General features: G+C 40.7%; 2 protein-coding genes across 3 annotated transcripts; both read right to left on the reverse strand.

Moving 5' to 3' along the window:
- Positions 1-275: 275 nt before the first annotated feature.
- bicd2b (BICD cargo adaptor 2b) lies at positions 276-9479 on the reverse strand. The gene is made up of 8 exons (XM_089010792.1): positions 8958-9479; positions 7506-7718; positions 6521-6673; positions 5954-6418; positions 4055-5053; positions 3185-3336; positions 2677-2908; positions 276-1360 (listed from the first exon to the last, which is right to left on the reverse strand). Exons 1-8 carry the CDS (start codon positions 9189-9191, stop codon positions 1358-1360), a joined length of 2451 nt encoding a protein of 816 aa, XP_088866918.1. The 5' UTR covers positions 9192-9479; the 3' UTR covers positions 276-1357.
- Positions 9480-10695: 1216 nt separating this feature from the next.
- On the reverse strand, positions 10696-22578 carry tkta (transketolase a). Of its 2 annotated transcripts, none has more exons than XM_089010835.1 (14): positions 22402-22578; positions 21092-21209; positions 20893-21006; positions 20212-20309; positions 19106-19297; positions 17850-17968; positions 17570-17760; positions 17317-17481; positions 15447-15603; positions 13814-13944; positions 13636-13719; positions 13455-13548; positions 12531-12653; positions 10696-11105 (listed from the first exon to the last, which is right to left on the reverse strand). In XM_089010835.1, the coding sequence occupies exons 1-14, from the start codon at positions 22506-22508 to the stop codon at positions 10918-10920; spliced, it is 1881 nt and encodes a 626-aa protein (XP_088866961.1). In that variant the 5' UTR covers positions 22509-22578; the 3' UTR covers positions 10696-10917. The 2 variants fall into 2 exon arrangements, with proteins under 2 accessions (XP_088866961.1, XP_088866960.1); XM_089010834.1 differs by having other exon boundaries at positions 17570-17766.
- Between the last annotated feature and the right edge of the window lie 4376 nt (positions 22579-26954).

The raw sequence follows: 26954 nt of genomic DNA on the forward strand, positions 1-26954 counted from the left end.
TGAGTATTTATTTTTCACTTAGAGATGAACAAACTAGGCGGAGCACGAACGTACGTGCACCGAAGCCTCACGAGCCAAAAGCAGCATTACCATTGAACTAGATGGTCACATAAAAATGCGATACAGTTCTCACTTTAAATCTAGATTGTGTCGGTGCAATGTATATTGTAACCAATGATGGTATTCAACCTGCAATTGTTGAATAAAAATATGCCCATCATTTTTCTCAGATGAGGATGACCGATTCAGAAAATGGATGGATGCATTTAAAAAGATGACTCTTCAGCATTGTGAGAGTTAGATTATTTTATTTGTTTACCAGTCAAAACACTGTTTGGACTAAGAGTTCTGCAGTCATGGTGATTTTTGCTAGTATTTTAACCACAAGTCTTTGTGAAATTGGTTTGACCTTCTGTTCACAACTGAACAATAATTGTAGTTAGAATGAAATGTGACCTAAAAAAGAAAAAAGTGACTAACACCATGTAACATTTTCAATGTGGGATGACCAAGGGTTAGGAGTTATCCAATCTTAGAAATTGCACTTACACCATAACAAAAATGGCACTGAAGGCAAACGTTTTTTTTTAAATCCTATACAGTACAACACAAATGCATGACATACTCTCTTTTGTGAATAATTCATGCATCTGGACTATTGTCATCCATAATTTAAGAGACCTTGAAATAAAAGTGTGTATTTAATACTCTTCCTTACTCATGATTAGTATATTTTTTGTGCCGTTGTAGCAGAGAACATTATGCAGGTCATTATTACACTGGACAATATTATTTTTGTATCCAACAAATGTGTCGTTTGTTTCTCTTTTCATGATTTCAAGCAATGGCTTGAAAACAGGTGTTACATGAGGTGACTTCTCGTTATAAAATAAATACAAATAAACAACAAAAGCCAGTGGGTAACAGAATGTGACTAGTCTGGCAGATAAAAAAAATGCACTTTCTGTAAAAATATTTTAGAAAAGTGTGTAAAAAGGGGCGGCAACATAAAAAATGCAAAGTGCTCAGTCGAGGAAACACACGCAGGCACAGGCGCGCACGCACACACACACACACACACACACAGGCAGCAAATAATTTGCTAATTAATAATGGCGCTCATCCATTGATTTTTTTTTTCAAGGTGTCATGCATTCTTGTAAAACTGAAGGACTAAACAGACTGCTGATGCGTCGTGGAACAGTTCACAAAATAGTTTTGGCACTTCAAACCAAGGCTATTGTATGATCTGGTGTACGCGTAACTTGGAACGCGATTCATGTGAAGACACCAGGAAGACAAGTGTCTGGAAACTGCTCACAGATCAGACTCCTCAAGGACACTTGATAGGAGAGATTTACTGTGGAGGAAATGATAAGAAAAAGAGAAAAAATATATGTTAAATTAATTGCTGATTGGTAGTTAGTGACACAAAATTGGCAGTAGGAAAAGTTAAGTGTGCAATGAGGTTTTCATGTAGGCTTGGATAAGATTGTAAATCAATTTAGTGCAAGCAGAGGACATGCAACTTTTCACAATTTAATACAAATGGCACCAAGAGATAGGAAAGAAAAATGAAAAATATAATTCAAATATTGTAAAGTTGCAGTTTTTTGAATCAGTGTTTTGTTGAATGTCTTATTCACTCCAATTTTTTTACTGGATGCTTGCATACATGCAAGCATGTATTTTGGGCAGTTAAATGGTAGACTACAGAATTTGAAAGATCGTGGCCTATATGTCCCGAATTGTGTTAATATGCTGAAGTGGAAAAGTCTATGAGGAGTTGGACAGTTAGTCATTCCCAAATGTATTTAGGAATTGAAAAGTGTAATATTGGGCGCCATTCCCGAATTTGTTCAAGTTTTAGATTTTCTTGCAGGGGGTGCCGATAAAGTGCTGGTCAGACCTCTGACAATGTTTTCCCTTCCACGAGGGGGCAGCATTTGCCTTTTGTCCACGTTAGCACTTTGTTCCAGCTTCAGCTGTTGTAAAAGCATGATATAAATCAATATGTATTGTATTGTACTGTATTGTATTGTATTGTATTTTGGACAGCCACCCTCATTTCAAGCTCAAATACGTCCAGACCCATATAACTTAAAAATTAACTATTATTTCTGATGAAACAAGAGAGTCTAAACTTTCTAACGCTCAATTAATTGTTTATGTAGTCCTAAAACTCAATATTCTGTGGGTCTTGAAACTTGAGTGAAAATTAATGATGATATTAATTATAATAAGAACAACATTTTGGTTTGGATTGAATACATGTCAATGCTTCATTTTTAAACATTGTAGCTTTATTTAAATAAAATCAACACAATCCAATGTGTTCTGCGTCATCTCCTTAAATATTTTCAAAGATGTATGTAAAAATAACTGAAACTGTTCAAAAGTTAATAAATAAAAATATTACTAAAATGAATGTGAGTACTGCAGCTATCCTTGTAATAACCAACAAATACTGAGTGCCTGCTTTCATTGGCTTTTTTTTTAATAAAATTAAAAACGAAACACACCAGCAAAATGAATTCCGTCTGTCAAGTACTGTAGAAACTACAGCGAGCATCTTTCAATAAGAACGTAGTTTTTTAAATAAAGTTTAGCGTACAAAAAAAAGGCTTTCTTTGGGGCCACCCTGAGAAGCGGCCCTGCGGTTTTACCAAGACTTACATGATGACTGGACGTGGCTCCCTTGCCCTTAGCTTTGCCCTTTCCCGCCGCCAAAGTAGCATTATTGCGGCGCGCCTGCTCGTGGTCAAACTCCAGGTCCTCCAGACGCTGTGTGAGGGCCAGTTTCTGCTGGATGGCCATTCGTAACAGAGAGTTCAACGTCTTCTTTTCATCCTCGGCCGCCGCCAGTTGCCTCTGCATGTCGTCAAGCTGGGTCACGTACTCGTCGCACCTGACAGGATCAAGAGTGGAGAACAAGAAATGAGTCCAAGTAAGAAATTAACTGATAAATCCCGTCGACAGCAGGAGGCGCCATTTTCCAGTTTCACTCGTTTGCTCCTCCCACATGCCCTCACCCCAAAAACAAATGTCGTTTCCAGATGGAACTACATATTTCATCAGACAGTTCCCAAAATGCCTGGTTTTATCCACTTTTATGCAAGAAACTCTTATTTGTTAAAATGTATGACGTCGGTGCAATTGTTGATGAATAAAAACGTCATTATACCTTGAAGCAAACATTGCTCTGAGAGAGGAGAAGGTGGCTGCGTCTTCTTTTAAAGTCTTGAGTTCATTGCGAAGCTTCATCATGGTTTCAGTCACCATGGCCTTCTCGCTGTCGTATTTGCTCTTCAGGTTGGCCAGTGCGACCTCCGCTGTCTAAGGAATAAATATGTTTCATACGGATCACAATGAATCAAGTCGGAATGGCGTCCAGCCAGCCACAATCTAACAATGCAATAGAAAAAGTGTAAAACAGGCACCACTCGTTTTTCACTTGAAGTGGGTACCCACCACTAGCAAAGAACAAAAACAAAGAAACACTGAATAAAATATTCAAAGTATACTCTTACAGTCTCTGAAGCATTTTTAAAATTGTTAAGTACAGTTTAGTGTTATTTTTTCAAGCTAGAGAAACCATTAAAATGGGAATAATCCATTCCCGGGTTTCCATAAAATATACTTTTCAACTAAATAAGCCTTAAAACTACACACAACATACCTTATTCTATGTATAGTAAATGTGCTATTGTACTATAATGAAAAAAATAAACTGCATTGTATCATAAAGTCACTTTATTTACATTTGTGATGGTCATTTATGGCTTGATGGAATGGCGTTGGAGGTTGAAGGTCAAAGGGAATTGCTGTTTGGAAAGAGAGGCGCAGCGGTGGGTGTGTATTATGAAAATAGTGCTTATTATAAGGTTTAATTTTCATAAATTTGACGTTTGTAAGCCGAAAATTTTGTAAGATAAGACGTTTGTAAGTTGAGGTCTCACTGTACCAGATATTGTTCAACTGATGCTTCACTGACAGCAAATGTAATAAAATACCAAATAATGCATCAAAACGAAAGTACGTATGGTCCTCTGACCTGTTTGTTGGCTTTGAGCACAGCTCTGAGCGTGGCGATCTGTTCCCTCTTCGTGCTAAGCAGAGACTTCAATTTGAGGATCTCCTCCATGCAAGCTTCTTTGTCCTTATCGGCCACGGTGCTGAGCTCCAGGTTGGCCAACCTCTGGCGGGAGAGCTCGGTGGTACGGTCCACCGCTTGCTGCAGGTGGCGGATCTGATCCCTGATGATGGCGACCAGGTTGTAGATGTTCATGGGCTCCGGACGGGATTCTGGGCCTGAGACGACGGCGCTGTCGACGGAGTCCGTTTTTTGAGGGTCACCCTCGGGAACCACTCCGTTGGTGAGAAGTCCAGAAGGTGGCCGTGCCTTGGCTTCTTGTCCTCGCCTCACCAATGCTTTGCCCCCCTTGTAGTAGTCCAGCATGACACGGTTGGGAGTCTCATTGTTGCACATGCAAACGTGGTTGTAGAGATTAGCTAGTTCCTCGCTGAATGCTATGAGTTCATCTTGGGCCACATTGAGGCTGCCAAGGGATTCTCCGGCGGTCTCGCTAACCAGACGGAGCTCTTTTTCCAGACGGGCCATCTCGATTTGATCTGCTTGACTCATCTTCTCAAGAGAAGCCAACCTTGATCTCAGCTCATGGAGGTCACTCTCCAGCCGTGCTCGTTCATCTTCATACTGGGTTCGACAATTCTCATACTGTGCCCTAAGCGTCTTTAGTTCCTGCCTCAACTCGCCCGCTTCAGAAACAGCCACCGTGTATTTACACTTGAGGATCTCTGGCCCGTTGATGTCCAGCTCATAGTAGTCTCCGTCTTCGTGGCTGTCACGATCTTTTTCACCGTCGAGGGCCGACTGACGTTCCTTGCTGGCCTGAAGCTTCCTCATGGCGCTCAAGTTCTCGGTGAGTCTGTTGACGGTTTCCTTTTGCTCGGATACGGTCCCGTAGGCCTGTTCAAGCTGCTTCTGGTTCTCCTGCAGAGTGTTGATGAGGGCCATTTTCTCCCTTTCCACCTAAGACACAAAAAAATGCTGTTTCAACAGTGTGACGTATTTTCGATGAAATAAAGTGTGATTCGGGTAAGCCCTAAATCAACCATTGTTAAAGGACAACCGACGTCTCCGGACAAGTTGTGTCTATAATTTGTAAAATGGCTTCAAATGACTTCTACTGAGCGTATTTTCCAATGATTCCACCGCATATAGCTATATTTTACGTTTTAAGACTCGCGCTGAATATTCAGGAAGTTTTGTTTTTGAGTTGGTGACGAGTTCGTACGTGACGTCACTAAAGGACCGCCCTTGACCGTAAAAAAGACGCATTGTAGTGGGCCTTCCATCACGTCAATTTATTTTGCTGTACTTATTTGGTCTGGGGACCTCGTGTTGCACCCAAAAGCCGCCAAAAGGCCAGAAGAGGGCGTCCAAGCGCCATATAAGGAATTTATCAGCCTGTGGAAACGGAGGTGGCCACAGGAGGTCGCCATTTTGTGCCTTTTTTTTGGGTGAGAGATTTCTCCCCAATGTTGCCTCAAAATGGCACAAATAAATTCTTTAATCGATTGCAAACATGTATGCTTTCCTCTTCAGAACTATTTGAATCATATTCATAACTGGATGTGTAACAAGAGAGCATATTCTCCAAATGTGAAGCCATTGTTTTGATTCAAGACGTCTTGGCATGACATCACGAACTGGGGGCGGGACTTTCTGAAAATGACCAATTCGCAGCTCAATTTTTTGCAGATTTTAGACACTTTAAGTCATTTTTATTGGTGTTTTGCATGTGACTAAAAATATCATATTGCGTGTTTTGGGTATTTTAGATGCTATAAAACGTTTTTCTGGTGTCAGTTAAAAAACAAAAAAGTGACATCGGTTGTCCTTTAAAATCACAGTATTTTGTGGATCTACCTGTCCAAGCTGTTGTTTCAACTTTTGAATCTCAGAAATGTTGAGCTCGCTCAGGAGGTCGTCCACCAGGCTCGGCGCAGGTTTGAAGGAGTCTCCTCTCAGGCCGGCCGCAGTCTCGTTATCTTTATAACCTTCGCCCGCCTTGATCAAGCCATTCTCAAAGCCTCGGATCAAGTCGTCGTTGTCCAGATCAGAGATGGCGGATGGTTCGTCGTGGAGTTTAAGGTTGTCGAAGGAGATATTGAACGAACCGTTGTACACGGAGCCGCCAATGGTCACGTAGTGCGAGAGCTCTTTACGTAAAGTGGCCTTCTGCTCACGTTCGGTTTTAATCGTTTCTAAGGCCTCGGTTAGTTGGCGCTCGGCAATCTCCCTCAGTCGCATGGCATCCTCCAGCTGGCTGTTTAGGCACTGGGAGTCCTCTTCCAGACGACGGATTTCATACTTGAGGCTTTCAAATTCCACCTAAATGGCGATTAAGACATGTAACATGTAACATTGTCAAGTATTTTTAGAAACCCGAAACTATTTTTTTTTATATTCACGTTGGAAACCACTCAGACGCACCTGGTTCTGTCTCAGCCCAGACACTTGTTTCTGCAGAGAGATATTCTCCTCTTCCAGTTCACTGTAGTCCTGCAGGAGGCGAGCCTCCCGGACCTTATACTCTCGAATGTCATCCCGCATCTGACTGCGTTGCAGCTCCACCTGCTCCGAAGTCTATTTGAAAGGGAAAGCGTGTGAATAAGAGGAAATATTGAATTGGATATGCCTTTATTAGTCTCGCAGTGGAGAAATTTACATTTCACAGCAGCAAAGTGATGAAAGGAATATGGGGATGTTTTTTTTTTAACTAATTCACATTCTCAAATTTATTCCAGAATTGAAAATCACAACGTGGAATGCCATTCCGTGCATTTGAATCGTCAGTCAGACCTCCTTTCCACAAGGGGGCAGCATTTAACTTTTGTACAGCGGACACCACTTTTAATGTAGATAACTACAACCAAGTAAGCTCGAAATAAATGTTTTTTTTCTGATGAAAGAAGTGAGTCTAAGCTTTCTTATGCTGCATTGAATGTTTATGTAGTCCTAAAACTCAATATTCTGTGGGTCCTACAATTTGAGTGAATATGACAAAATCCCTGGCACTGGAGTGGACACATCGTCTGTCAGTGAATGAGATAATTGCAGTTTTAAACAGTCGTGTGGCTAAAATTCCCACTGAAAAATATGTGCCTCACACAAAATATGTAACATGAAAGAACTGCCCACTTTGGACGGTTGGCCTTTAATTTTTTTGTAATTCAGCATGACGCCGATGATTCCATCAAAACATTGAGGTTGCCATCCTCAGATTCTATTGTAGCATCAGTGCCATTGTGTTTTTCAAAGTGGAACCTGTCCTTGTGAGTGACATGGGTATCAGCGAATATGTGTACACATAATTGCATTTTATCTTCCATATTGAATTTGAAATGCTTCCAAGCTTCAAATATTCTGTCTTTCACACAATCATTCATAATTTAAAATCACTTTCAACTCATTTCACCTCTCTCATTTCCAAAGCGATGTTTGACAGGCGTTCATTTTCTGCTTGCGCACTTGCAATCGACGTTTTGGCCTGACGAAGGTCATTCTGCAGCTCCAGGACTTTTTGCTGGTACTGCGCCTCCTTACTGGCTGATTCCAAGATCAACGATTCCTCCCTGCTCTCTCCATCTGCTGCCACCTTCCTGTGGGCTGAGTGCACTTGCCCAAAGGCCTGGAAACAAAAAGGACAGATAAGCATAGCGACAAACAGGGACCAAATTAACAAGCAGACAATAATTTTAGTCATTCATGCTCACGAACAGAATTAGTTGTTAATGTGGAACACACCACAACTGCAAAGACAGAGGCCCGATATAAATACCCTACTATTAAGACAACACAATAAAACAGCTCTTTTTTATCTAAATCTAACCACTCATTTGTGTAACATGATGTGGTCAGCTCTGACGACATTATCACTCAAAAAGGAAGTAGGTCATCATCATGAGACCTTCTCAAGAATGAGCTCAGACTGAGTCGAGTGACTGTGATTTACGCCACAAAAGATGATGATTGTTACCGACCACTGACATATTTTTAATAAGTCATCATTTGTGTCTCATATTCATTATATATTTATATATTTTGTAGTTGATCAAAACACTGAGTGACGATACAAAACAGAAACTTCTCTACATCCCCTGCAAAGGGAAGTGGCTGGGGCGTGGGGAGGTATCTATGCATGCTTATACAGGATGTGGGAGTAATACAAATGGATTGGAGGAATTTTCACAGGGTCAGTATTCAAGGTGGACTGCTGTTTGGCATCTTGGTGTGATATTTTCTGTATGTCAAATTTGCCACATAAGCAAAAGAAAAGAAGAACATTGCAGTGCATACCGAGAAGCACAAGTCCAGACGTGACAGGACATGTGTTTCTTTTTTTATCATGGAGAAATTATTCCATCACAAGTCAACACGTAACTCAAATAGGATTATTTGTCATATCAATTTCCAAATAACTGAATATTTTATACACCCCGCACATTCTAATGAGGTTCAATATGAGCCACGTCCTAACGTTATTAATAATGATCAGTGAAATGAAGTGGGCAGCATGGTAGTGAATGGTTGGCATATTTGCTTGACAATTTTGAGGTTTGCAGTTTGAAAAACCGGCCAAGGACTATCTGTTTGGAGTTTGATGGACTCCCTGTTTGTTGGTTCGATTGTCTCCGGCCTATCCGGTTCAAAATTGTGTGCATTTTCAACAGAGGTTTTTATATAGCCTAGCACTTGTAATTTCATCTCATGAATCCATGCAGGTGTAGCCACGAGTGAATAGCGATAAACGATCAATAATTCAAGACAAAGATGGGCTTTTTATAGCTCATTTTTACGTAACATTGAGACTGACCAAAATAAATTTCAAGTGTCATTCTAAACTGTTTAATGGGTGACCGTGTACTACCTCTTTGAGCTGATCCAGCTCATGTCGGACCGCCTCATATTCGGTCTCCAGCTCATCATATCGCTGCTTGAGCTGTTGTTTCTCCTCCAGGACCGCCAATCCATATTCCGCTGCCTGGATCTTTTCCTGTGTTGTTTCACGCAGCTCCCGGGAGAGTCGTTCCACTTCAACTCGGAGCCACTGCGGCCCGGCCTCGGTCTGCAATAACGCTTCGGGATATTCTTGGTCGGCCATGGAAATGTTGGCAAACCGCAACGGGACCCAGCCCTGGTTAGTCGGAGCAATGAAGAAAAGCGAGCAGGACTTGGAATCACTGCTCTTTCCCCTCAAATCGCATTGTTGGAATTCACATAGCGTCCATGTATTTTATACGACTCGTTACTTGTTCCGAAGGCTTGAACGACTCGACAATAGTTCCATTCTTGGTGACTTTTTTTTAGGGGGGTGATTCTATTCTTGCAGCTGACAGACAAAACTTAAGTTGAAGATAATCGAGTGGAGGAAAAAAATGCCCATGCGTGACATTCAATTTGGAGGAGAGGGAAATGTAGTTTGTTTCTCAACAGTTTGTACGCTTCACTGAGCAAATAAACTACAAGTACCGACATACATCGCGCGGCGCTGACGATAACAAGCGCACTCGTGTGTTGAATTAAATCTGGCACTGCCATCCACTGGCTCAAAACGTAAACTACAACAGCATTTGGCATTTCAAATCGTCTTGATGACCGCAAACAAATATTTATTTAATCATAACATAAATCATGTTTATTTGTCAATTTTATCACTAATAAACCAAATGTTTACGCAAAAAAATAACACATCTATATGTAAATGTAGTTTTTACAGTCACACAATAAGCATTTTTGAATGGATGCATCTGTATGAAAGAAATTAAAACGAATACATTCATCTCACAAACAGCAATATAAAACATATTTTTCATGCTGAATACAATACATTTTCAGGATGTCATTGCCTCACTGTTTCACAGAAATTGGTTTATTTGGCCCTCTCGCATACTGTATTTAATTGTGTTCCATTCCATTGATATGGATCCATCTTTACGATTAACATGCCAGGAAATTCCTGTAAAATCCATTCCCTCCCGTTCAGACAAAGCAAAAAGTAAATTAAACACATACAAACTGCAGGACTCAAATGTAGGGGGTTTTATTACATGAAATAATGGGACTTACAAAACTTCAAGTAACAATTCTTCAGTTCACAAGTCAGAAATAATTCTAACTACACAGTCACAATCATTATTCACAACCTCTCCCAACCTAATAAAAAACACGTCAATCGCCACGTCGTCATGTATACTGCTGGTGTGGCGGTGTGCTCCAAGTGTATATATGGCTGATGTGTCGTGTGAATAGAAGGTGACATCAACAACGACAATGCTGAGGAGACGCAATTGAACATTTGAATTGTCTAAGGATGCGACCTGTGTTTTGGGTGAAACTTTTAACCAATCTACATTTGTTTTTGTTTTTTTTCCACTAAATTCTACACACAACAAATCACCTGGTTACTTTCTGACACCATCGTCATGACAACTACTTTAATACTAACAAGCCACCCGATTTCAAGAGCTACATTTGGAATATAAAAACACTGCCACCTTACTGATGTGACCTAAAAAGCATTGCAAAAACACGGGACTGATCACAACGTACTCTCGGTTAACATGTAAAAAAGTTTGTTGTTGATGGCCACAATTGGAAAAGATGGAATGTGTGTGTGTGTGTGTGTGTGTGTGTGTGTGTGTGTGTGTGCGTGCGTGTGAATTAAAGATGAGCAAAAGTGTTATTCTACCTTGAAAAATCACAAAAGCACAATTGTTTAAACACTTATAGGGATTCACAGTGAATAAAAGAAGAGAGCTGGGTGTCATGTGACTCACTTGACTGTTGATAAACGTGGTGAGAAATAAGGGTTGGGCAGAGGAGTAAATTTACTTGGCGTTGGTGGAGGTACTGAGCATTTTGCGTACAGCTTGGATAATGGCATCACGGTCGATACCGTAGATCTTCAGGAGCTCTTGCGGCTTGCCGCTGTGCGGCACGTGGGACACGGCCAGACGATGGAGATTGAAGCCAGTCTCGTTTACGACTGCAGAGCACATGGCCTCACCCAGGCCACCTGTGAGACAAGAAGATATATGAAAAAAAAGTGCAAGACTGGGTAACGTTGTTACGTTGGTGCAGAGGGGAGTAAAGTATCGCTAACAGAGCATATTAGGCTGGCATTTGTGTTATAAACTCATTCACTACCAGACGATGTGCAAACATTTGTCCACTCTAGTGCCGGGGTTTTTTAATTTTCACTCAGGTTGAAGGACCCCGCAGAATATTGAGTTGTAGGACTACATTAACATTCAATTCAGCGTAAGAAACCTTAGACACTCTTCCGTCATCATAAAAAAAAAGAGTTAATTACTAAGTTCTCTGGGTCTGGAGTTATCTGAGCTTGAAATGAGGGCATCTGTCCAAAATACAATGCAATAAATACATATTGGTTTAGATGGTGCTTTAACAACACCTGAAACTGTAACAAAGCGCTAACGTGGACCGAAGGCAAATGCCTTGTGGAAGGGAAAAACATCACCAGAGGTGTGACCGAAACTTAAAACGCACCCCTGCGCAAGAAAAACCAAAACCCGAAAACAATTGGAAATGGCACTCCACGTCACACTTTTCAATTCTCGAATAAATTCGGGAATGGCAGCTAATCAGTTAAGATTCCTTTTTTTAAAAAATAGGTCATTCATTTTGCTGTTTATGTGAGAAGAATGTATCAATTTTAATTCATTTTATACAGAGGCATTCAATTAAAAAATTGCTAAATATGTGACTACAAAAAAACCACATTTACTTATTGATATAATAGTTATTTTATTGTGCAAACATTTGGTTCGTTAGCCATAAAATTGACAAATATGATTTATTTTATGATTAAATAAATATTTTGTTGCGGTAATTTGGCATTTTTTTCCCTGACACTGGTTAATTTAGCTTTTGTTAATTTATAATTGTATCTATTTTTTTCTGTCATTCAATAATTATGATCAATACAAAAAAATTTTTTTCAATAAATACATGGTGAAACGGTTTGGAACACATGGTTCTCATTGGCCATCGCCCAACAAAACGTAACTGTCGTCTAATTAGCTTGCATGTAAAATAAAAAGAAGAGCTGCTATGTATTGTCCAATCAAGTGCGCACCATCACCCATCCCCGCTGCCTTGTCGGACATGGGGCATAGCTGCCTGTGTTATCTCGGTCACAAAGTAGCCCACGGGCTCATGCTCAGCTAAGGCGATGTGACAGCGCACTGCCTCGTCGACTTCCACATTTTGCAAACGCTCCATGATACCTTATCTGCAATGAGGGCGCGCCAGCCAATGAGCAAATTCCACCGCACCGTGTCCTTTTTCTCTAAGCCAATGGAAAGGTGCCACGGTAACACACATGATGATGCCAAGGCGCTCTAGTTGCGCAGATGCGGCTCGGCCGCCATGTTTTTCGCTGTAATGCAATATGCAGAAGCTAAGAAATATTATCTACCTTCATAGTAATGGTCCTCCACGGTAAGGATTCGTCCCCTGGTGGCACGTGTGTGGTCCATGATGGTCTTGACATCAAGAGGTTTGATTGTGAAGGGGTCAATAACTCGCACATGTATCCTTTCTGCAACATCAAGGATGGAGATGAAATATATATATATTTTTTTTGGGGGGGCGGTGTTCTGTTGCAGGTTTTCAGACTCACAGATGTAAATCTTGCGCACATAATATTAGTTACATTTGAATAGGAACAAGTCTGCACAGCCAGAATTTCCTCTAAACGACGCTGCTCGGGTGTGGTGGCAAGCCAATCGCAAGTGATCAATCATCATTTCCACTCATATTGTGAGATATTATAACCAATCGGTCATTCTCCATTTGGGATTAAGAAGCGTTTTTCAGCATGATATAACACACCAAATATCTGTCATGATCTGGTTGGTGACCAACGGGTGGCGCTGTCGGCCCCGCCTGCACCTGCACAGGTGCTGGTCGTCCCGATCAGTGGCGGACTGCCACGTTCGGATTGGCGACTAACGGGTAGCGACGTCAGCCCTGCCTGCAGCCTCGCAGGTGCTGGTCGTTTTAATCAGTGACACTTAAAAGGACTCCCGGCACGACCATCCGGTGTCGGTTCATTGTTTGATGCATGCTTTGTCTGCAATTGCATGCATTGTATGCTGTGCATGTGTTTGTTTAACCTTGGCGGACTTTTACACTTGGTTTTCTTTTGATACTTTTTTCTGTTCAGATCATTTTGATGTTTTTGATGTTTGATGTTTGATGTTTATTTTAATACAATTTGTCAATCAACCTCCTGCTCCCTCCTGCCTGCTTTTTGAGATCCGCACCCGCCATCACCACCTCGCAAAACGTGACAGTATAAGAGATTATAAATTCTACCAAATTCTGTCTTTTACAGTACCTTTCTTTAGGTGCTCAGCTGCTGCAAGAGCCTCATGCAAAGTCACTCCAGCAGCCACCACAGTCACCTGATCATCTTTGTTCTGGTACACCACCTGGCAAAAAATGAGCGCATACGCACAAATTTACAGTAAACCCACAAAGCAGGCACAAATTCCTGGCACAAATAGACAAATTCCTACCTTAGCCTGTCCAACATAGAAATCTTCATTGCTGTTGTAGATAACAGCACAGTCCTGGCGGCTGGTTCGAATATAGCAAACACCCTGGCGGAAGCAACATAGAAGAACAGCCCAATAAATCTGTGTTTCCCATTAGAAAATACCCAAACAATTTTCATATGGAGCATACTCCTTTTACCTTTGTGGATGCAGCAAGTTCCACAGCCTTCTCTGTGGACACTCCATCACTAGGATAAAAAATGGTTGTCCTAGGAAGTGCCCTGAACATAGCCATGTCCTCCAGTCCCATCAAGGAGGGTCCTTCCTCGCCTGCAAAATATACATTTAACTCTATGGTAACTGTTTACATTTGGCAGGGGACATGCATGAAGTGTACCTGCGCAAAGAGAGGAACACGTGGTTCCTCACAGACGGCTTCTAGGGTAGAGAGGACGGAAGGAAGAGGGGAGGAGTGAGGACTATCGGGTTGTTAGTGAGGAAAAGATTAGAGGACAAAGGAGAAAAGCACAAGAACTGTACTCACACACGTAAATAAATAAATAAATACATGCAGTACAGTGAGACCTCAACGTACGAACTTAATTGGTACCCAGACAGAGTGTGTAAGGCGAAAAGTGTGTATCTGAAAAAATAATTTCCCATAGGAAACCATTAAAATGGGAATAATCCGTTCCCGGGATTCCATAAAATATACTTATCAACTAAATAAGCCTTAAAACTACACACAACATACCTTATTCTATGTATAATAAATGTGCTATTGTATTGCAATGAAAGAAATACACTGCATTGTATCATAAAGTCACTTTATTTACATTTGTGATGGTCATTTATGGCTTGATGGAATGGCGTTGGAGGTCGAAGGTCAAAGGGAATTGCATGAGGACTGTAATTAAAGAAATAAACTGTGCTGTAAAATAAAGTTTTATTTACCTTTTTTATGGTTGTTGATGGCTTATGGAAGGAGAGTCACCTTCCATAAGGACTGTTGGTGCTGTTCGGTCGTGTGCTTCCGCCGAAGATCACTCCGCCAGCCGTGGTGGGTGTGTATTATGAAAATAGTGCTTATTATAAGGTTTAATTTTCAGAAATTTGACGTTTGTAAGACGAAAAGTTTGTAAGTTAAGGTGTTTGTAAGTTGAGGTCTCACTGTATTTCCCAGTGTATCAGGCACACTGGAGTATAAGGCGCACCCCCAATGAATGGTTTATTTTCAAACTTTTTCAATATATAAGGCGCACCGGACTATAAGGCACATCTTCAATGAATGAAAAACGTTTTCCAAATATAATATATAAATATATAACAATATTCAAAACCACATTTTAAGGCGCTACAGTAGAGGCTGGGGCAGCAGAGTATAAGGCGCACCGCCAATTAATGGTGTATTTTCAAACTTTTTCCATATATAAGGCACACCTTCAATGAATGAAAGATGTTTTCCAAACATAACATAAATATATAAAAATGTTTCTAATATAGGACACACCACATTATAAGGCATGACAGTATTAGGGTAGGGTTACGCACAACTTCTACTGAAGGAAATTGAGTTGATGGCTGTTGACAGTAGTTGCAAAACCTGTTGTGGCTCAATATTACTTTCCATATAAGGCGCACCTGCGTATAAGGCGCAGGGTAATTTTTTAAAGAAAATCAAGGATTTTGGGTGGGCCTCATACACCAGAAAATACAGTAAATAAATAAATAAATAAACAAATAAATAAACAACAGGAGTAAAGTGCTCAGTGTGAGGGAAATAAAGGTTCACGGGGGTTAATTCCTTTGGGAGGTCCGTAATTCTTACTAACCGGTGGACAGGCCACAGTGGGAGCCACAAAGATTGATGTTGCTATCTAATATGGCTGCCATGCGGAGCTGGTCGTAGGCACGTGTGAAAAAAGATGCCAGGGTGCTGGCAAACACGACATTTCTCTCACGGGCGGCACATCCCATGGCAACACTGACCTAGAAATGGAAATGACGTTTTTTTATATACAAACGTTACACAATTGGACAATACTATCAGATGATTTGAATGTGAGTTTTTACTGACAGCATCCATCAGATATGATTTTTACTTATCAAAATCTACTATACAAGAGTACAAATGAATGTGCCCCCGATTGTCCATCGGGCATATGGCTGCAACCTCTTCACTAATTAATATTTCACTTGCCGTGACTGCTTACCGCCGTCACAAAATGGCTGACCTAAATTGCAGTCGTCTGCAGTCGGAGACACCACAGCACTGCCATTTAAGCAGCTGTTCCTCCCATGTGATCAATCTAATAGTAATACTGTATTAATAAACTCATCATGGCACATGCTGATCTTGCAAACAGTGACCATAATAACGCAAATGTATCATGTCTTTACCCATCCTTGCATAATGGCCTGGCAACTGGTACATAATTTACAATCACATATGACCAGCTGTCAAATGAATAATCAGAGATGATTCACACAATGCCACTCATTCACAAAAAAAGGAATAAAATAAAAGATAATAATCATCATAGTAATTGAGTAATCACTTTGTTTACATTGTAAGGCTACACTCGAAAAAGGTTTAGTTGAATTTACTAATTTTTATTTAATCGGGTTGTGACATTAAAATAAAATCATCTGGATCTAAATACATATTTCAAATTGACGATACATCCACTTAAAGGACAACCGACGTCTCCGGACAAGTTGTGTCCATAATTTGTAAAATGACTTCAAATGACTTCTACTGAGGGTATTTTAATAAGATTCCACCGCATATAGCTATATTTTACGTTTTAAGACTTGCGCTGAATATTCAGGAAGTCTTGTTTTTGAGTTGGTGACGAATCCGTACGTGACGTCACTAAAGGATCGCCCCTGACCGAAAAAAAGACACATTGTAGCAGTCCTTCCATCACGTCAATGTATTTTGCTGTATTGTTTGGTCTGAAAACCTTGTGTTGCACCCAAAAGCCGCCAGAAGAGGGTGTCCAAGCTCCATATAAGGAATTTGTCAGCCTGTGGAAACGGAGGTGGCCACAGGAGGTCGCCATTTTGTGCCTCTTTTTTTTGGGTGAGAGATTTCCCCCCAATGTTGCCACAAAATGACACGGAAAAAAAATATTTAATCGATTGCAAACATGTATGCTTTCCTCTTCAGAACTATTTGAATCATATTCATAACTGGATGTGTAAAAAGAAAGCATATATCTGAAGCCATTGTTTTGATTCTCCAGCAATGCAAGGCGTCTTGGCGTGACGTCACGAACTGGGGGCGGGACTTTCTGAAAATGCCCAATTCGCAGCTCAATTTTTTGCAGATGTTGGACACTTTAAGTCATTTTTATTGGTGTTTTGCATTTGAATAAAAATATCACACTGCGTGTTTTGGGTATTTTAGATGCTATAAAACGTTTTTGTGATGTCAGTTAAGAAACAAAAAAGTGACGTCGGTTGTCCTTTAAAAAATGGTTCTGAATCCAGATGATTTTGTGTCACCACTTGACAAAATAAAACTGACGAAATTTAACACCGCGTTTTCAATGTCTTTTTTTTTTTTGTTTGGACTGGATTAGCCTTTATTAGTCTCGCAGTGGAGAAATTTACAATCACTGTTTTTTTTTTTAATAGTGAAATGAGTTTCTACGGACCAAATCAATCTCAACAGCGGAGGTTCATGTGGCATCCTACCATATTCTGCTGGGCAACGTAGCACTCCACAAAGCGATTGGGATGCTCATTCTTGAAGATCTCTGAGTAAGTGAGGTTGTTTGTGTCTCCATCAAGAGCCACGACGCGCTCGTTGTAGCGGCCTAACTTGGTAATCGCCATCCCATAGGCCTTACGTGTGGAAATCTGTGTGAAAAATACAGTAGCCGCCGGTATCAGAGGTATCTGCCATTGCCTCTGTGGTCAATGGAGATTGTATGAAATGATGTTAAACCTTTTCTCCAGGCTTGTAAGTAGGTGCGCTGGCCATACGGATGTTCCTCAAGCTCACTGGAGGAGCATCTTCCATGGGAGTAGGGGGGTACAGGCGCTTGCTGGTGCTCATAATTCGACTCTGGATATCCTTCATAACCATTTCAGCCATGTCTTTGGGAAGAGTTTTGGAGTACCAACCCATTTTATCCTCTGCAGCTTAAAACACCGCCAAACACACATAATTTCATTTGAGGTTCCAGAAGAAGGATTATTTAATATTTTCAGTTGCAGGGAATTACCTGGAATGCCTTTGCCCTTGATGGTTTTGGCAAGGATAGCGGTAGGTTGATGGCGTGGCTGGCTCAGAGCCTTACACAACTCTTCCACACTGTGTCCATCCACAATGATGGCATGCCATCTGAATACACATTGCACAATTTCAAAAATTTCAAAATAAGAATTTTGGGATCCAAAATACAAAAGCACACACGTATCTGTGCATAAACTACAATGTGACTTGATAGAACACAAACATTCTTCATGGCCAAATAATCCTAATTTTAATCTGCCTAAAAAAACGGAAGTAATATAATGTTGACAAAACATTTTTTTGCATATCTGTACAATTAACCTAAATATAAATTCCACTATTTTCACAGCCCTGTTGAACAGTCTGCAGTTGGATGAATGCATATCTGAAGGAGCCCAGGACGAGAAGAAAAGAGCGTCAGCGCAGAGCGCCGATGCATATGTAGAACTGTCGCGGTTTGGAATTGAAGCAGATTTACATGGGACAGGTGGTGTGAGACAGTCTTTTTTTTGTCAATGGATGCTACGGATTCGTGTTTGCTTTCGACATTTAGGTTGTAGCAGACGTGCACATTTCACCATGACGTCCTGATCGACTGGTGAAAAGGATGCATTGATCCTCTAATCTTTCATCTAGAACTGCTTCATACGACAATGAGGGTGCGGATGTGGTTTCTTTTGACTCTAAGATGGCGCCTTTTACAGCAGGTCCTGTATTTCGTTTTTGTACTTCTTCCTTTACTTTCGTCTTACTTTGATTACTTTACTGCTGTGAAATATAAATTCCTCCACTGCGAGACTAACAAAGGCTCATCCAATGCAATTCAATAAAGAGGCCGTTCCTGGATCACGCACCATCCCATTACCTGTACTATCATTTCTGTACAATGGTTCCATTGTTTTTGCATGATGCTGCTAACTAACAGGCAAAAACAAATACTTGAATGTGAATATTCAAATTCATCCAGGTCATTGTGTTCACATTGTATCAAATAAATCGCAAATGGATACCTCTCATATCGTATCCTTTTAGTATTTATTTATGTTTGTCCAAAATTATATTTTTGTTATAACCACATATTGCAGATCCACTGCCATACAGTGAGGTGTGAGATTTTATAATTCCTTATCTAAAACTGTTTTTCCCTACTGGTATCTACATTTGGAATTAACACCCCAACAATGACGTTTACGTATACTTGACAATTCGTCTAACACTGAGTTGATCAGTCCCAGACTGGATTACCCAAAAGCTTCGCAGCGCCTCTGGTATTTCTCCGCATGATGCTGAAGAGGCGCAGAGTCACTTTGGCTCAGGCGATTGATGTCCATGATGGCCACCAGGTTGTCAAGCTGGTAGTAAGAAGCGAACGACATGGCTTCCCATACGGAGCCCTCTGACATTTCGCCATCCCCCAATAAGCAGTAAACACGGTAGCTGCAAGTGGAGAAGGGTTATGCCATTAGTGCACCTGCGCTTGAGCGCACCAAGCATGAAAACGCAATCTGACACTTTTCTGGTTAAATTGATTCTCGGTTTGACAGCTCACTTGCTAAACATGGCATGAAAGAGCTTCCTGGGGCTTCTCAAGGTGTGGCTGTTGAATTTCACACCTGTACATCCAACTTGCCTCACATTTTTCTCAAGGGCTACTTAATTTGGACAGCTGTTTTTGCATGCAGATACAAAAGAAAAGTGAGTAATGGCTTTAGTTTGCAACAAGAAAATACTGTAACTAACTGTGTATAAATGTAAGGTTGAATGCACAATGCTTGCATTTTTTTTGTCAAAGAGGAAATCTGTGAGAGATACGCGACTGCTGGGCCTGTGATTATTAGAGCAGAAAAATCAGGAGAGCGCAGTGCACATCCACTTTGTGGACAAGCCTAAAATTGCTCCTATCAAGCTACAAAATAGACCTCATTTAACGATCTACAACACCGGTGTCAAAGTCAAGGCCCGCGGGCCAAATCCGGCCCGCCACATCATTTTTTTCGGCCCGCGAAAGCAAATCAAACTTGTTAAATTCCATGATGATTGCTAAAATCTGAGCCAAAATTTCATATTTTTGGATGTCAACCAAAATAAAAGTCATTATTCTTGACTTCAGATTTGAAAACGAGTTATTCATTAATTTGCCGTGTGCTCTATATGTAAAATTTGAAGGGATTTAAACATTCTAATGGGTTCGCCAAATTCATAACGGCCCTCGAGAGGAAACCATAACTACAATGTGGCCCGCGGCAAAAAAATGACTTTGACACCCCTGATCTACAACTACTATATACATAGAAATCTGTATATTTTGACCATTTGTGAACAGTTGACACTTCATGATTGTGTGGGATTACCTGGCTTTGTCAAAATATTTCCCAGTATATGCTATTCCACAGGCCACCCCGAGCCCTTGTCCCAAATAGCCAGTGGTGACGTCCACAAATTGCTGTCTCTGAAATGCAACATCACAAAGATATGGTGGGTATAAAAAAAAATCTACAAATGCAGGTTGAATTGCCACATTTTTGTGATCAGAAAAATAAAAACAGACCAAAATAAAAATTCAAGTAATTGAAACCATTTTTGGTCATGTTTTTAATATATTTTAAACTAAACGGAGACACTGTAGTGTGCAAACTTTCCTCTAGGATTCTGAAAAGCAACCGAAATGTCAGGAAAAGCCTACAGGAACACCTGAACTTCATTTGGGTTCAGTAAAACGCACTTTAATGGTAGTGGGTGTGTGCTGACACTAATATAACAAAAAATTGAATGTGATTAGTCAAGTCAGAACATAGCCAGATTGCAGTTATGATTGAGTTTATTTGTCATTATTAATGACATTAACAGGAAATTAATTTAATGGGGGTTTTTTTCAATTGACTTTTACAGGTTCTAGTCGCATTTATTTTTGGAAAAATTACTTGTGAAAAAACATTTTTTGAATCAGAAAAAAAAATTGTATATATTGGACTGTATGTAAATGATATAATCAGCTGTTTGGCTGATTTCCAGAACATCTTCTGTCTCCTTACAGGGATGAGGTGGCCCTCCAACGAAGAGTCAACCTGGCACAGGTTGAGCAACTCACTCTCCTTCAGGAAGCCCATCTCGACCCACATTGAGTACAAGGCTGGGGCAGATTGAGCCTAGCATAGAGAACATTGAACATTGCAACTGTATCTTAATTGGGAATACACATTTTTTTTATCCTGAGGAGAGAAAGGCTCACACCTTGGACATAAGGAAGCGATCACTGTGGAAGTTCCGTGGGTCGTCAGGACGGTACTTCATGGTGTGGAAGAAAAGCACAGACATGATTTCTGACACACTGCAGCATGATGTAGGGTGTCTGGGTGAGAAAAGAACGGAGAGAGTGCATATTATCCAGATGACACGAATGCATGCAGCAGCACGCGATGGCCTGGTCACAAATCATATAATGATGCTCACACCGTAAAAATGTCATCAGGTCTACATGAAAACACGGAAAAAGCGGTGCTATTCAGTAACTAGCATATCAACCAAGTAAAGATCTTCACTGTAACTATAGTGTGTATTTATTTAGTATGAATGAATTTTAAAACAGCAAAAATTTGATTTTTACAGTAAAACATAATAATTATTCCTTTGATGATCTCTTGTGGAGAATAATGAAAAATACATTTTCAAGTCAAATTCAAAGACGATTATGGAGTCGACACTAAACAGACAAATCACTGAATGAACACAAAGACCACCATCGAGCCTTATGGCGTCTTAAGGCGTGTACTCCACCGTCTGTCTGCCATACTATTGACATGCATAATGTATGTCAATTCATGATTAAAAAAAGAAATGAATAAAAAAATATTCTTTTGGGTATTTTGTTGCAAGTAAAACAACTTGATAGTAGACGGGACCAAAATTTAGATAGCAGGTTGACTAGTGATGGCCAAATAAAGCAGCTTTGTTCAGTTGCTTTGCTTTGTTCGGTGTTACCCTTCATTCTTTGCAATAAAATGGAATGCAAAACATTTTGTGGAGTGTTTTATTCAATGAAATATGGTATTTTCAGCATTTCAAGCGTCATTTGAAATTCCTATTTTGAAATAATGAAGCAATTTTTAAAAACTCATAAATGAGGACTAACATAAAATAGAATGCAATGTATGTTATGTTATTTTACTCTTAAGCATTCTGTCAACGGATTTTGGCAATAATTTGTATTCATATACTGTATGTGCAAAATGACAAAAGGCATAAAAAAATGCAACAACAAAAAACAAGATTATATTGTTGCAAATGTTCATGCTATTTTTTTCTGAATATATACTGGTGTAAGAATAAAAGATTACACTTTGGGATCAGAAAATGTCGGACAAGCAGAACAAAGGCCACAGGACTCGGCCTTTTTCCGGGCCCTTCATGTCAAGTATGCCTTGGCGTGAACAGCATGCACATGTTGTACATACAGGTACATAAAAATATCACTTGCTTGGGCAGAAATAACAAGTTTGCAACAATTGTGCAAAGACAGTGAAGAACCACAGCAGTCCACTCACCCTGTGCCGGCTGCGGTCGTCGCCTTGATGGAGTTGATCCTGAGGCGATTGGCGATGTTCCTCAACGCCTGGACTGTCTGTTGGTCAGGTTTGTGGTAATCCTCCATGAAGGCAAAATGTCGAGCTCCAACAGTCCTTCGTTCGTAAAAGTGTGAGGGCGGACGAGGGTGACTGAACCTAAAAGTGTGCGAGAGATGAAGTTAGGGATTGACAGAAAGACAATGAAGTCGAGTCTGGATTGATCAGATCAGGTGTGCAGATGCGTAGATGCGCAACAACACACTACACGCACACACAACAGCAGAAAAAAAAAATCACATACGCACAGATCATTAGGCGCAGAGGAGGAGCAACAGAGTGACGTCGGGGGATAAAATTGCATTGCAATCATTTCATTGGGTAGGGAGGAAAAGGGTGACAGGGGTGTGTCGCTGAAAGTGCGTGTGTACGTGAATATAAGTGGGGTGGAGGAGGGGCTGAACAATTCGATCCTAATTCACTTTGACATTTCTGTCATAAGGGATAAGTCAAATGTGGTGGTTTATCGTCTTTTGTTATTTAAGCCCATTGAAATGCTGCTTTTATTTTACTGTACAGTAAACTCATTGGTACATATTTTAAGATCATTTAACAAAACAAAGATGTGAATTAGTTCTACAATCAAGGAAGAAGTTACATCTTCAAAAGGGAAAGTTTACTGCCTTAAAATTCAGAAGCACATTATCCCCCATTTCCAATCTCTTTCTCACTCTGATAGTACTGTATTCTCGCCTGCCCAACATCATGATGCTCGGCAATGCTGACGACACGCTGCAGTGACGACAACTTGGTGTTCTTTTCTTGGAGCCATTTTTAGGGACCATCAGAAGACACCTATTAAAAATAATTATGAAACATATTTATGATTATGATTAAGTAAAATGCAGCAGAGAAAATGTAAAAAAAACATGCTAACATAATTTGCAATAGTTACAACGGTTTTGTCTTGTGTCGCGTGAGAGCTGAATATAAATTCCTAAAACAAATTCTAATCCCTCGGGATGAGTGCATGAGCACTGATGCATGGTTGTCATGCAATCTTTGCGTGTAACGTGTAACCGCAAGAGATTAACTGTGCTGGCCTGCCATCAAGAGGATAACCCTTGATCGTGCACACGACCTCAGTGTTTGTATCTTGAATACAAGCGAGAGGGAGTATGGATTCAATAATTGCAAAAAATATTTAGAAATGCTCTTATGATAATGGTTTTATTACTAGTGCAGCGTGTTCGACCGGAAACAAATTCCTTGTGTGTTCTACATACTCGGCAATAAAGATGATTCTGATTCTGATTATACAACATAATAGATAGAGTTTTGGGGTAAAACATCCCGATTCACACTATACTATCATGATTTTCAATGTCAGGATTCAACAAATCGACGTCAAAGTTCAGAACCGATTTTCATGATTTTTAAAAAGAAAAGGTGAATATACCCATTTGCTCCAGTAGATGGGCAGAACGGTGAATGTAGTGTTTTCGAAAAACGTTTTCCAAAAATACCTTTACTGAGTACTCGTGATTTAAGTCTCAAATGTGTGCGTGTTTGCAACACCAAGTGGCACTGTTTCCTAATTAATACCCTGCTCACAAACGATTAAATTAAACGCAAGCAAGATTGAGAGAGAGAGAGAGAGAGAGAGAGAGAGAGAGAGAGAGAGAGAGAGAGAGAGAGAGAGAGAGAGAGAGAGAGAGAGAGAGAGAGAGAGAGAGAGAGAGAGAGACAGACAGAGACAGACAGAGAGACACAGAAAAGAGAGACAGACAGACAGAAAGACGCGTGTGTTGATATTAAATGTATCGATAGTATAGTTAATTGAAAGTATATGTGACGTGTGTTTTGTCCAACCCTCTCATGGCCTTGGCTCATTTTCCTCCCCTGGTTTCCGTCCATGTTTTCATTACTCTTGTTGGCTGAGGTCGCATCCCAAAGCAGCCACCTGGGAGCTCGACGCTTAGGCCATGTCATCTCTTCAACCCGGCCGCCCATTGCTCGAGCATTCCCACCGACCGTGTCCTTCTCCCAGTTTCCTGCAACTCCTCTAGGCTACTGGCTGCTGTCATAAAAGCTGTGCTTCACAGTTGCCTACAGGTGCCAGCCAATAAAAGTCACCGGAGCTGACACCACGTGACCATTTGTAGCCAATTGTATTACATTGCAGCCGCACACTTCCTGGAGGGTAAATACATCCAGAGAACATGAGCGTTTCTATTTTTAATCTCTGGCAGAAAAAGAAGAGCGGAGCAGCCACTTTTGATACAGTCTTAATATAACACGAATAAAACAAGTACGTAGATTAAAAATAAATTCTTACAGCTGATTGTGGGCACATACAAATGCTACATATAGAGGGGATGTGAATAAAACCTTAGGAGGTGCACAAAATTTTTTAAAAAAAGGTAGACACAACAGTAAGCTATTAAATATATAAATTTGCGTGTATAATCGGATAGGCTAATTGACAGCTCCTTTTGTGGAAGTGGGCAGGTTGGGGTGCACGGTTAGGTGAGACAATTGCCTGGACAGGGAGACAGTACGTAGTAAGCATGCTTAACTCGCTCACTGCCAGACGATGTGCAAAAATGTGTCCACTCCAGTGCCAGGGTTTTTGTCATTTTCACTCAAATTGCAGGCCCCACACAATATTGAGTTTTAGGACAACATAAACATTCAATGCAGCGTAAGAAACCTTAGACTCTCTTCTTTTATCAGAAAAAAAGTTCATTTCGAGCTTACTTGTTTTGTCAAGTTATCTGCATTGAAAGTGGGGGCGGCTGTACGAAAGATCAATGCTGCCCCCTTGTGGGAGGGAATAACATTGCCAGAGGTCTGACCGAAGCTTGAAACGCACCCCCGCAAGAAAAAACAAAACCCGAACAAATTCGTGAATGTCGTTCCACGTCACGGCAGTGAATGGTTTAACATAGTAATAAGATACAATGACATTCTGGGGGGAACAATGCATTCAAGGCAATTGGTGTCATGTAACATCCATATACAACTACTAAAAGCAGTGTAGCTAAAGGAAATATATAGAATATTAGGAATAAATTATGACAATTTTATGGAGCCGATATTCGAATTCAGTTTCTAAATGTAGGTCAGTCATTCTAACTGTGTTTAGGCCGTGAAGAAATCTTTGCCATCCCTGAATGATAAAATTCCCCAACATAAATGCATGTTTCTTGAATGCCAGTTGGTCCTTCAGGCCTCAGCCAACTACATGTGCTCTTATCACTCCATTTCACTTCAATCGCTCTGTAGTCCCCATGATGACATCGCACTTGCCCTTCAATTGGAGAGCTATCTGTCACTCAGAGAGCCAACCATCTTGATAGGGGATTTAGGACCAAATAATCCTCAAACCTCTCCAGCATCTTGGTCATTCACTGATGGATTCGATGATTGGGGTAGAGGGAATACATGAGGTATAGGGGTATACATGGGGATATAGGGGAATACATGAGGTATAGGGGTATAATTTAAAGCCAAAATGTTTTCAAGATTGTGGCTCAGTGATCAAGTGGTTAGCGCGTCAACCTTATTGTGCTGAGGTAACAGGTTCGATTCTAGCACCGGACTTCCTGTTTGCATGTTCTCCCCGTGCTTGCATGGGTTTTCTTGGGATACTGTACTCCGGTTTCCTCCCACATTCCAAAAATATGCATGGCAGGCTGATCACTTCCTGGGTGTCAGATCAAGCACGGGTGGTGGTTTGTCTCTGCGTGCCCCGTGACTGTGTATGAATATATTGATTTCCTCCTCCAGCCTGGGAATCTGGAAAATAGGCCTATCCTTCGCATTGCACGAGTGTCCATTCTTACGCCGATTTGGATTATTTTGGTACAAAAGAGGGTAGTGACAAATAGAGAGGAAGATTGAGGCAGAGGAGAGAAGAGAGTGCGCACATCGATGACGGCCGAGAGTGTGCTCAGCAGCAAAGTTGACGATGCACTGGGAGAACAGCTGCGCTGCAGGGCTTTCAGGCTCCATCACTACTGCTTTCCTTCAAGCTGCTCCGCCAACACACACACACACACACACACAAGTGCACAGCCACTGATTGTCGCTTCAGTGCGCTGGAATGTGTGCAATGTAGCCAGGATTTATATACATAGCAGTCACAGCGAGTTGTGTGATTTTTAAACAAATTGTATTTGCAGTATAGTGCTCAGTATTTTGAGAAATTTTGCACGAAATTAAAAGGGAATAATACCTGGAAAATGGGTCACATGCGCAGGACCTCATGAATTTGTTGTTGCGGAAAGGGCAAAGGCATAAGTGTTTTCCACCAGGGTGACAGAGAACCATAGAGAGCAACCATTCACCGAAAAGCACAATTGTAAACGCAATGTATTGTACATTCTTATTGAGCCAACACACTATCATTATTTCTATAGTAAATGATCACCAACCACAACCAAGGAATAGTATTGTGCTGTGACTGCCAAACACCGTACCAACACATAAGAGTGCAGTTTTTGTTCATTAGGATTATTTAGTCAAAGAAT

The sequence above is a fragment of the Hippocampus bargibanti genome, linkage group LG12, assembly GCF_051943395.1.
Source record: "Hippocampus bargibanti isolate YZ-2025 linkage group LG12, ASM5194339v1, whole genome shotgun sequence".
Classification (NCBI taxonomy): domain Eukaryota; kingdom Metazoa; phylum Chordata; class Actinopteri; order Syngnathiformes; family Syngnathidae; genus Hippocampus; species Hippocampus bargibanti.

Bases quoted from the DNA above. Each gene is read 5' to 3' on its own strand.
- bicd2b (XM_089010792.1), bottom strand. From the start codon at position 9,191: ATGGCCGACCAAGAATATCCCGAAGCGTTATTGCAGACCGAGGCCGGG. The intron at 5,054-5,953 runs GTAGATCCACAA...TTTGTGTCTTAG, and splicing joins TGAAACAACAGCTTGGACAG to GTGGAAAGGGAGAAAATGGC. The intron at 2,909-3,184 runs GTATAATGACGT...TGATCCTGTCAG, and splicing joins AGAGCAATGTTTGCTTCAAG to GTGCGACGAGTACGTGACCC.
- tkta (XM_089010834.1), bottom strand. From the start codon at position 22,508: ATGGAGGATTACCACAAACCTGACCAACAGACAGTCCAGGCGTTGAGG. The intron at 20,310-20,892 runs GTAAGGAGACAG...GTTGCATTTCAG, and splicing joins TGGAGGGCCACCTCATCCCT to AGACAGCAATTTGTGGACGT. The intron at 13,720-13,813 runs GTAAAAGGAGTA...TGCTTCCGCCAG, and splicing joins AACTTGCTGCATCCACAAAG to GGTGTTTGCTATATTCGAAC.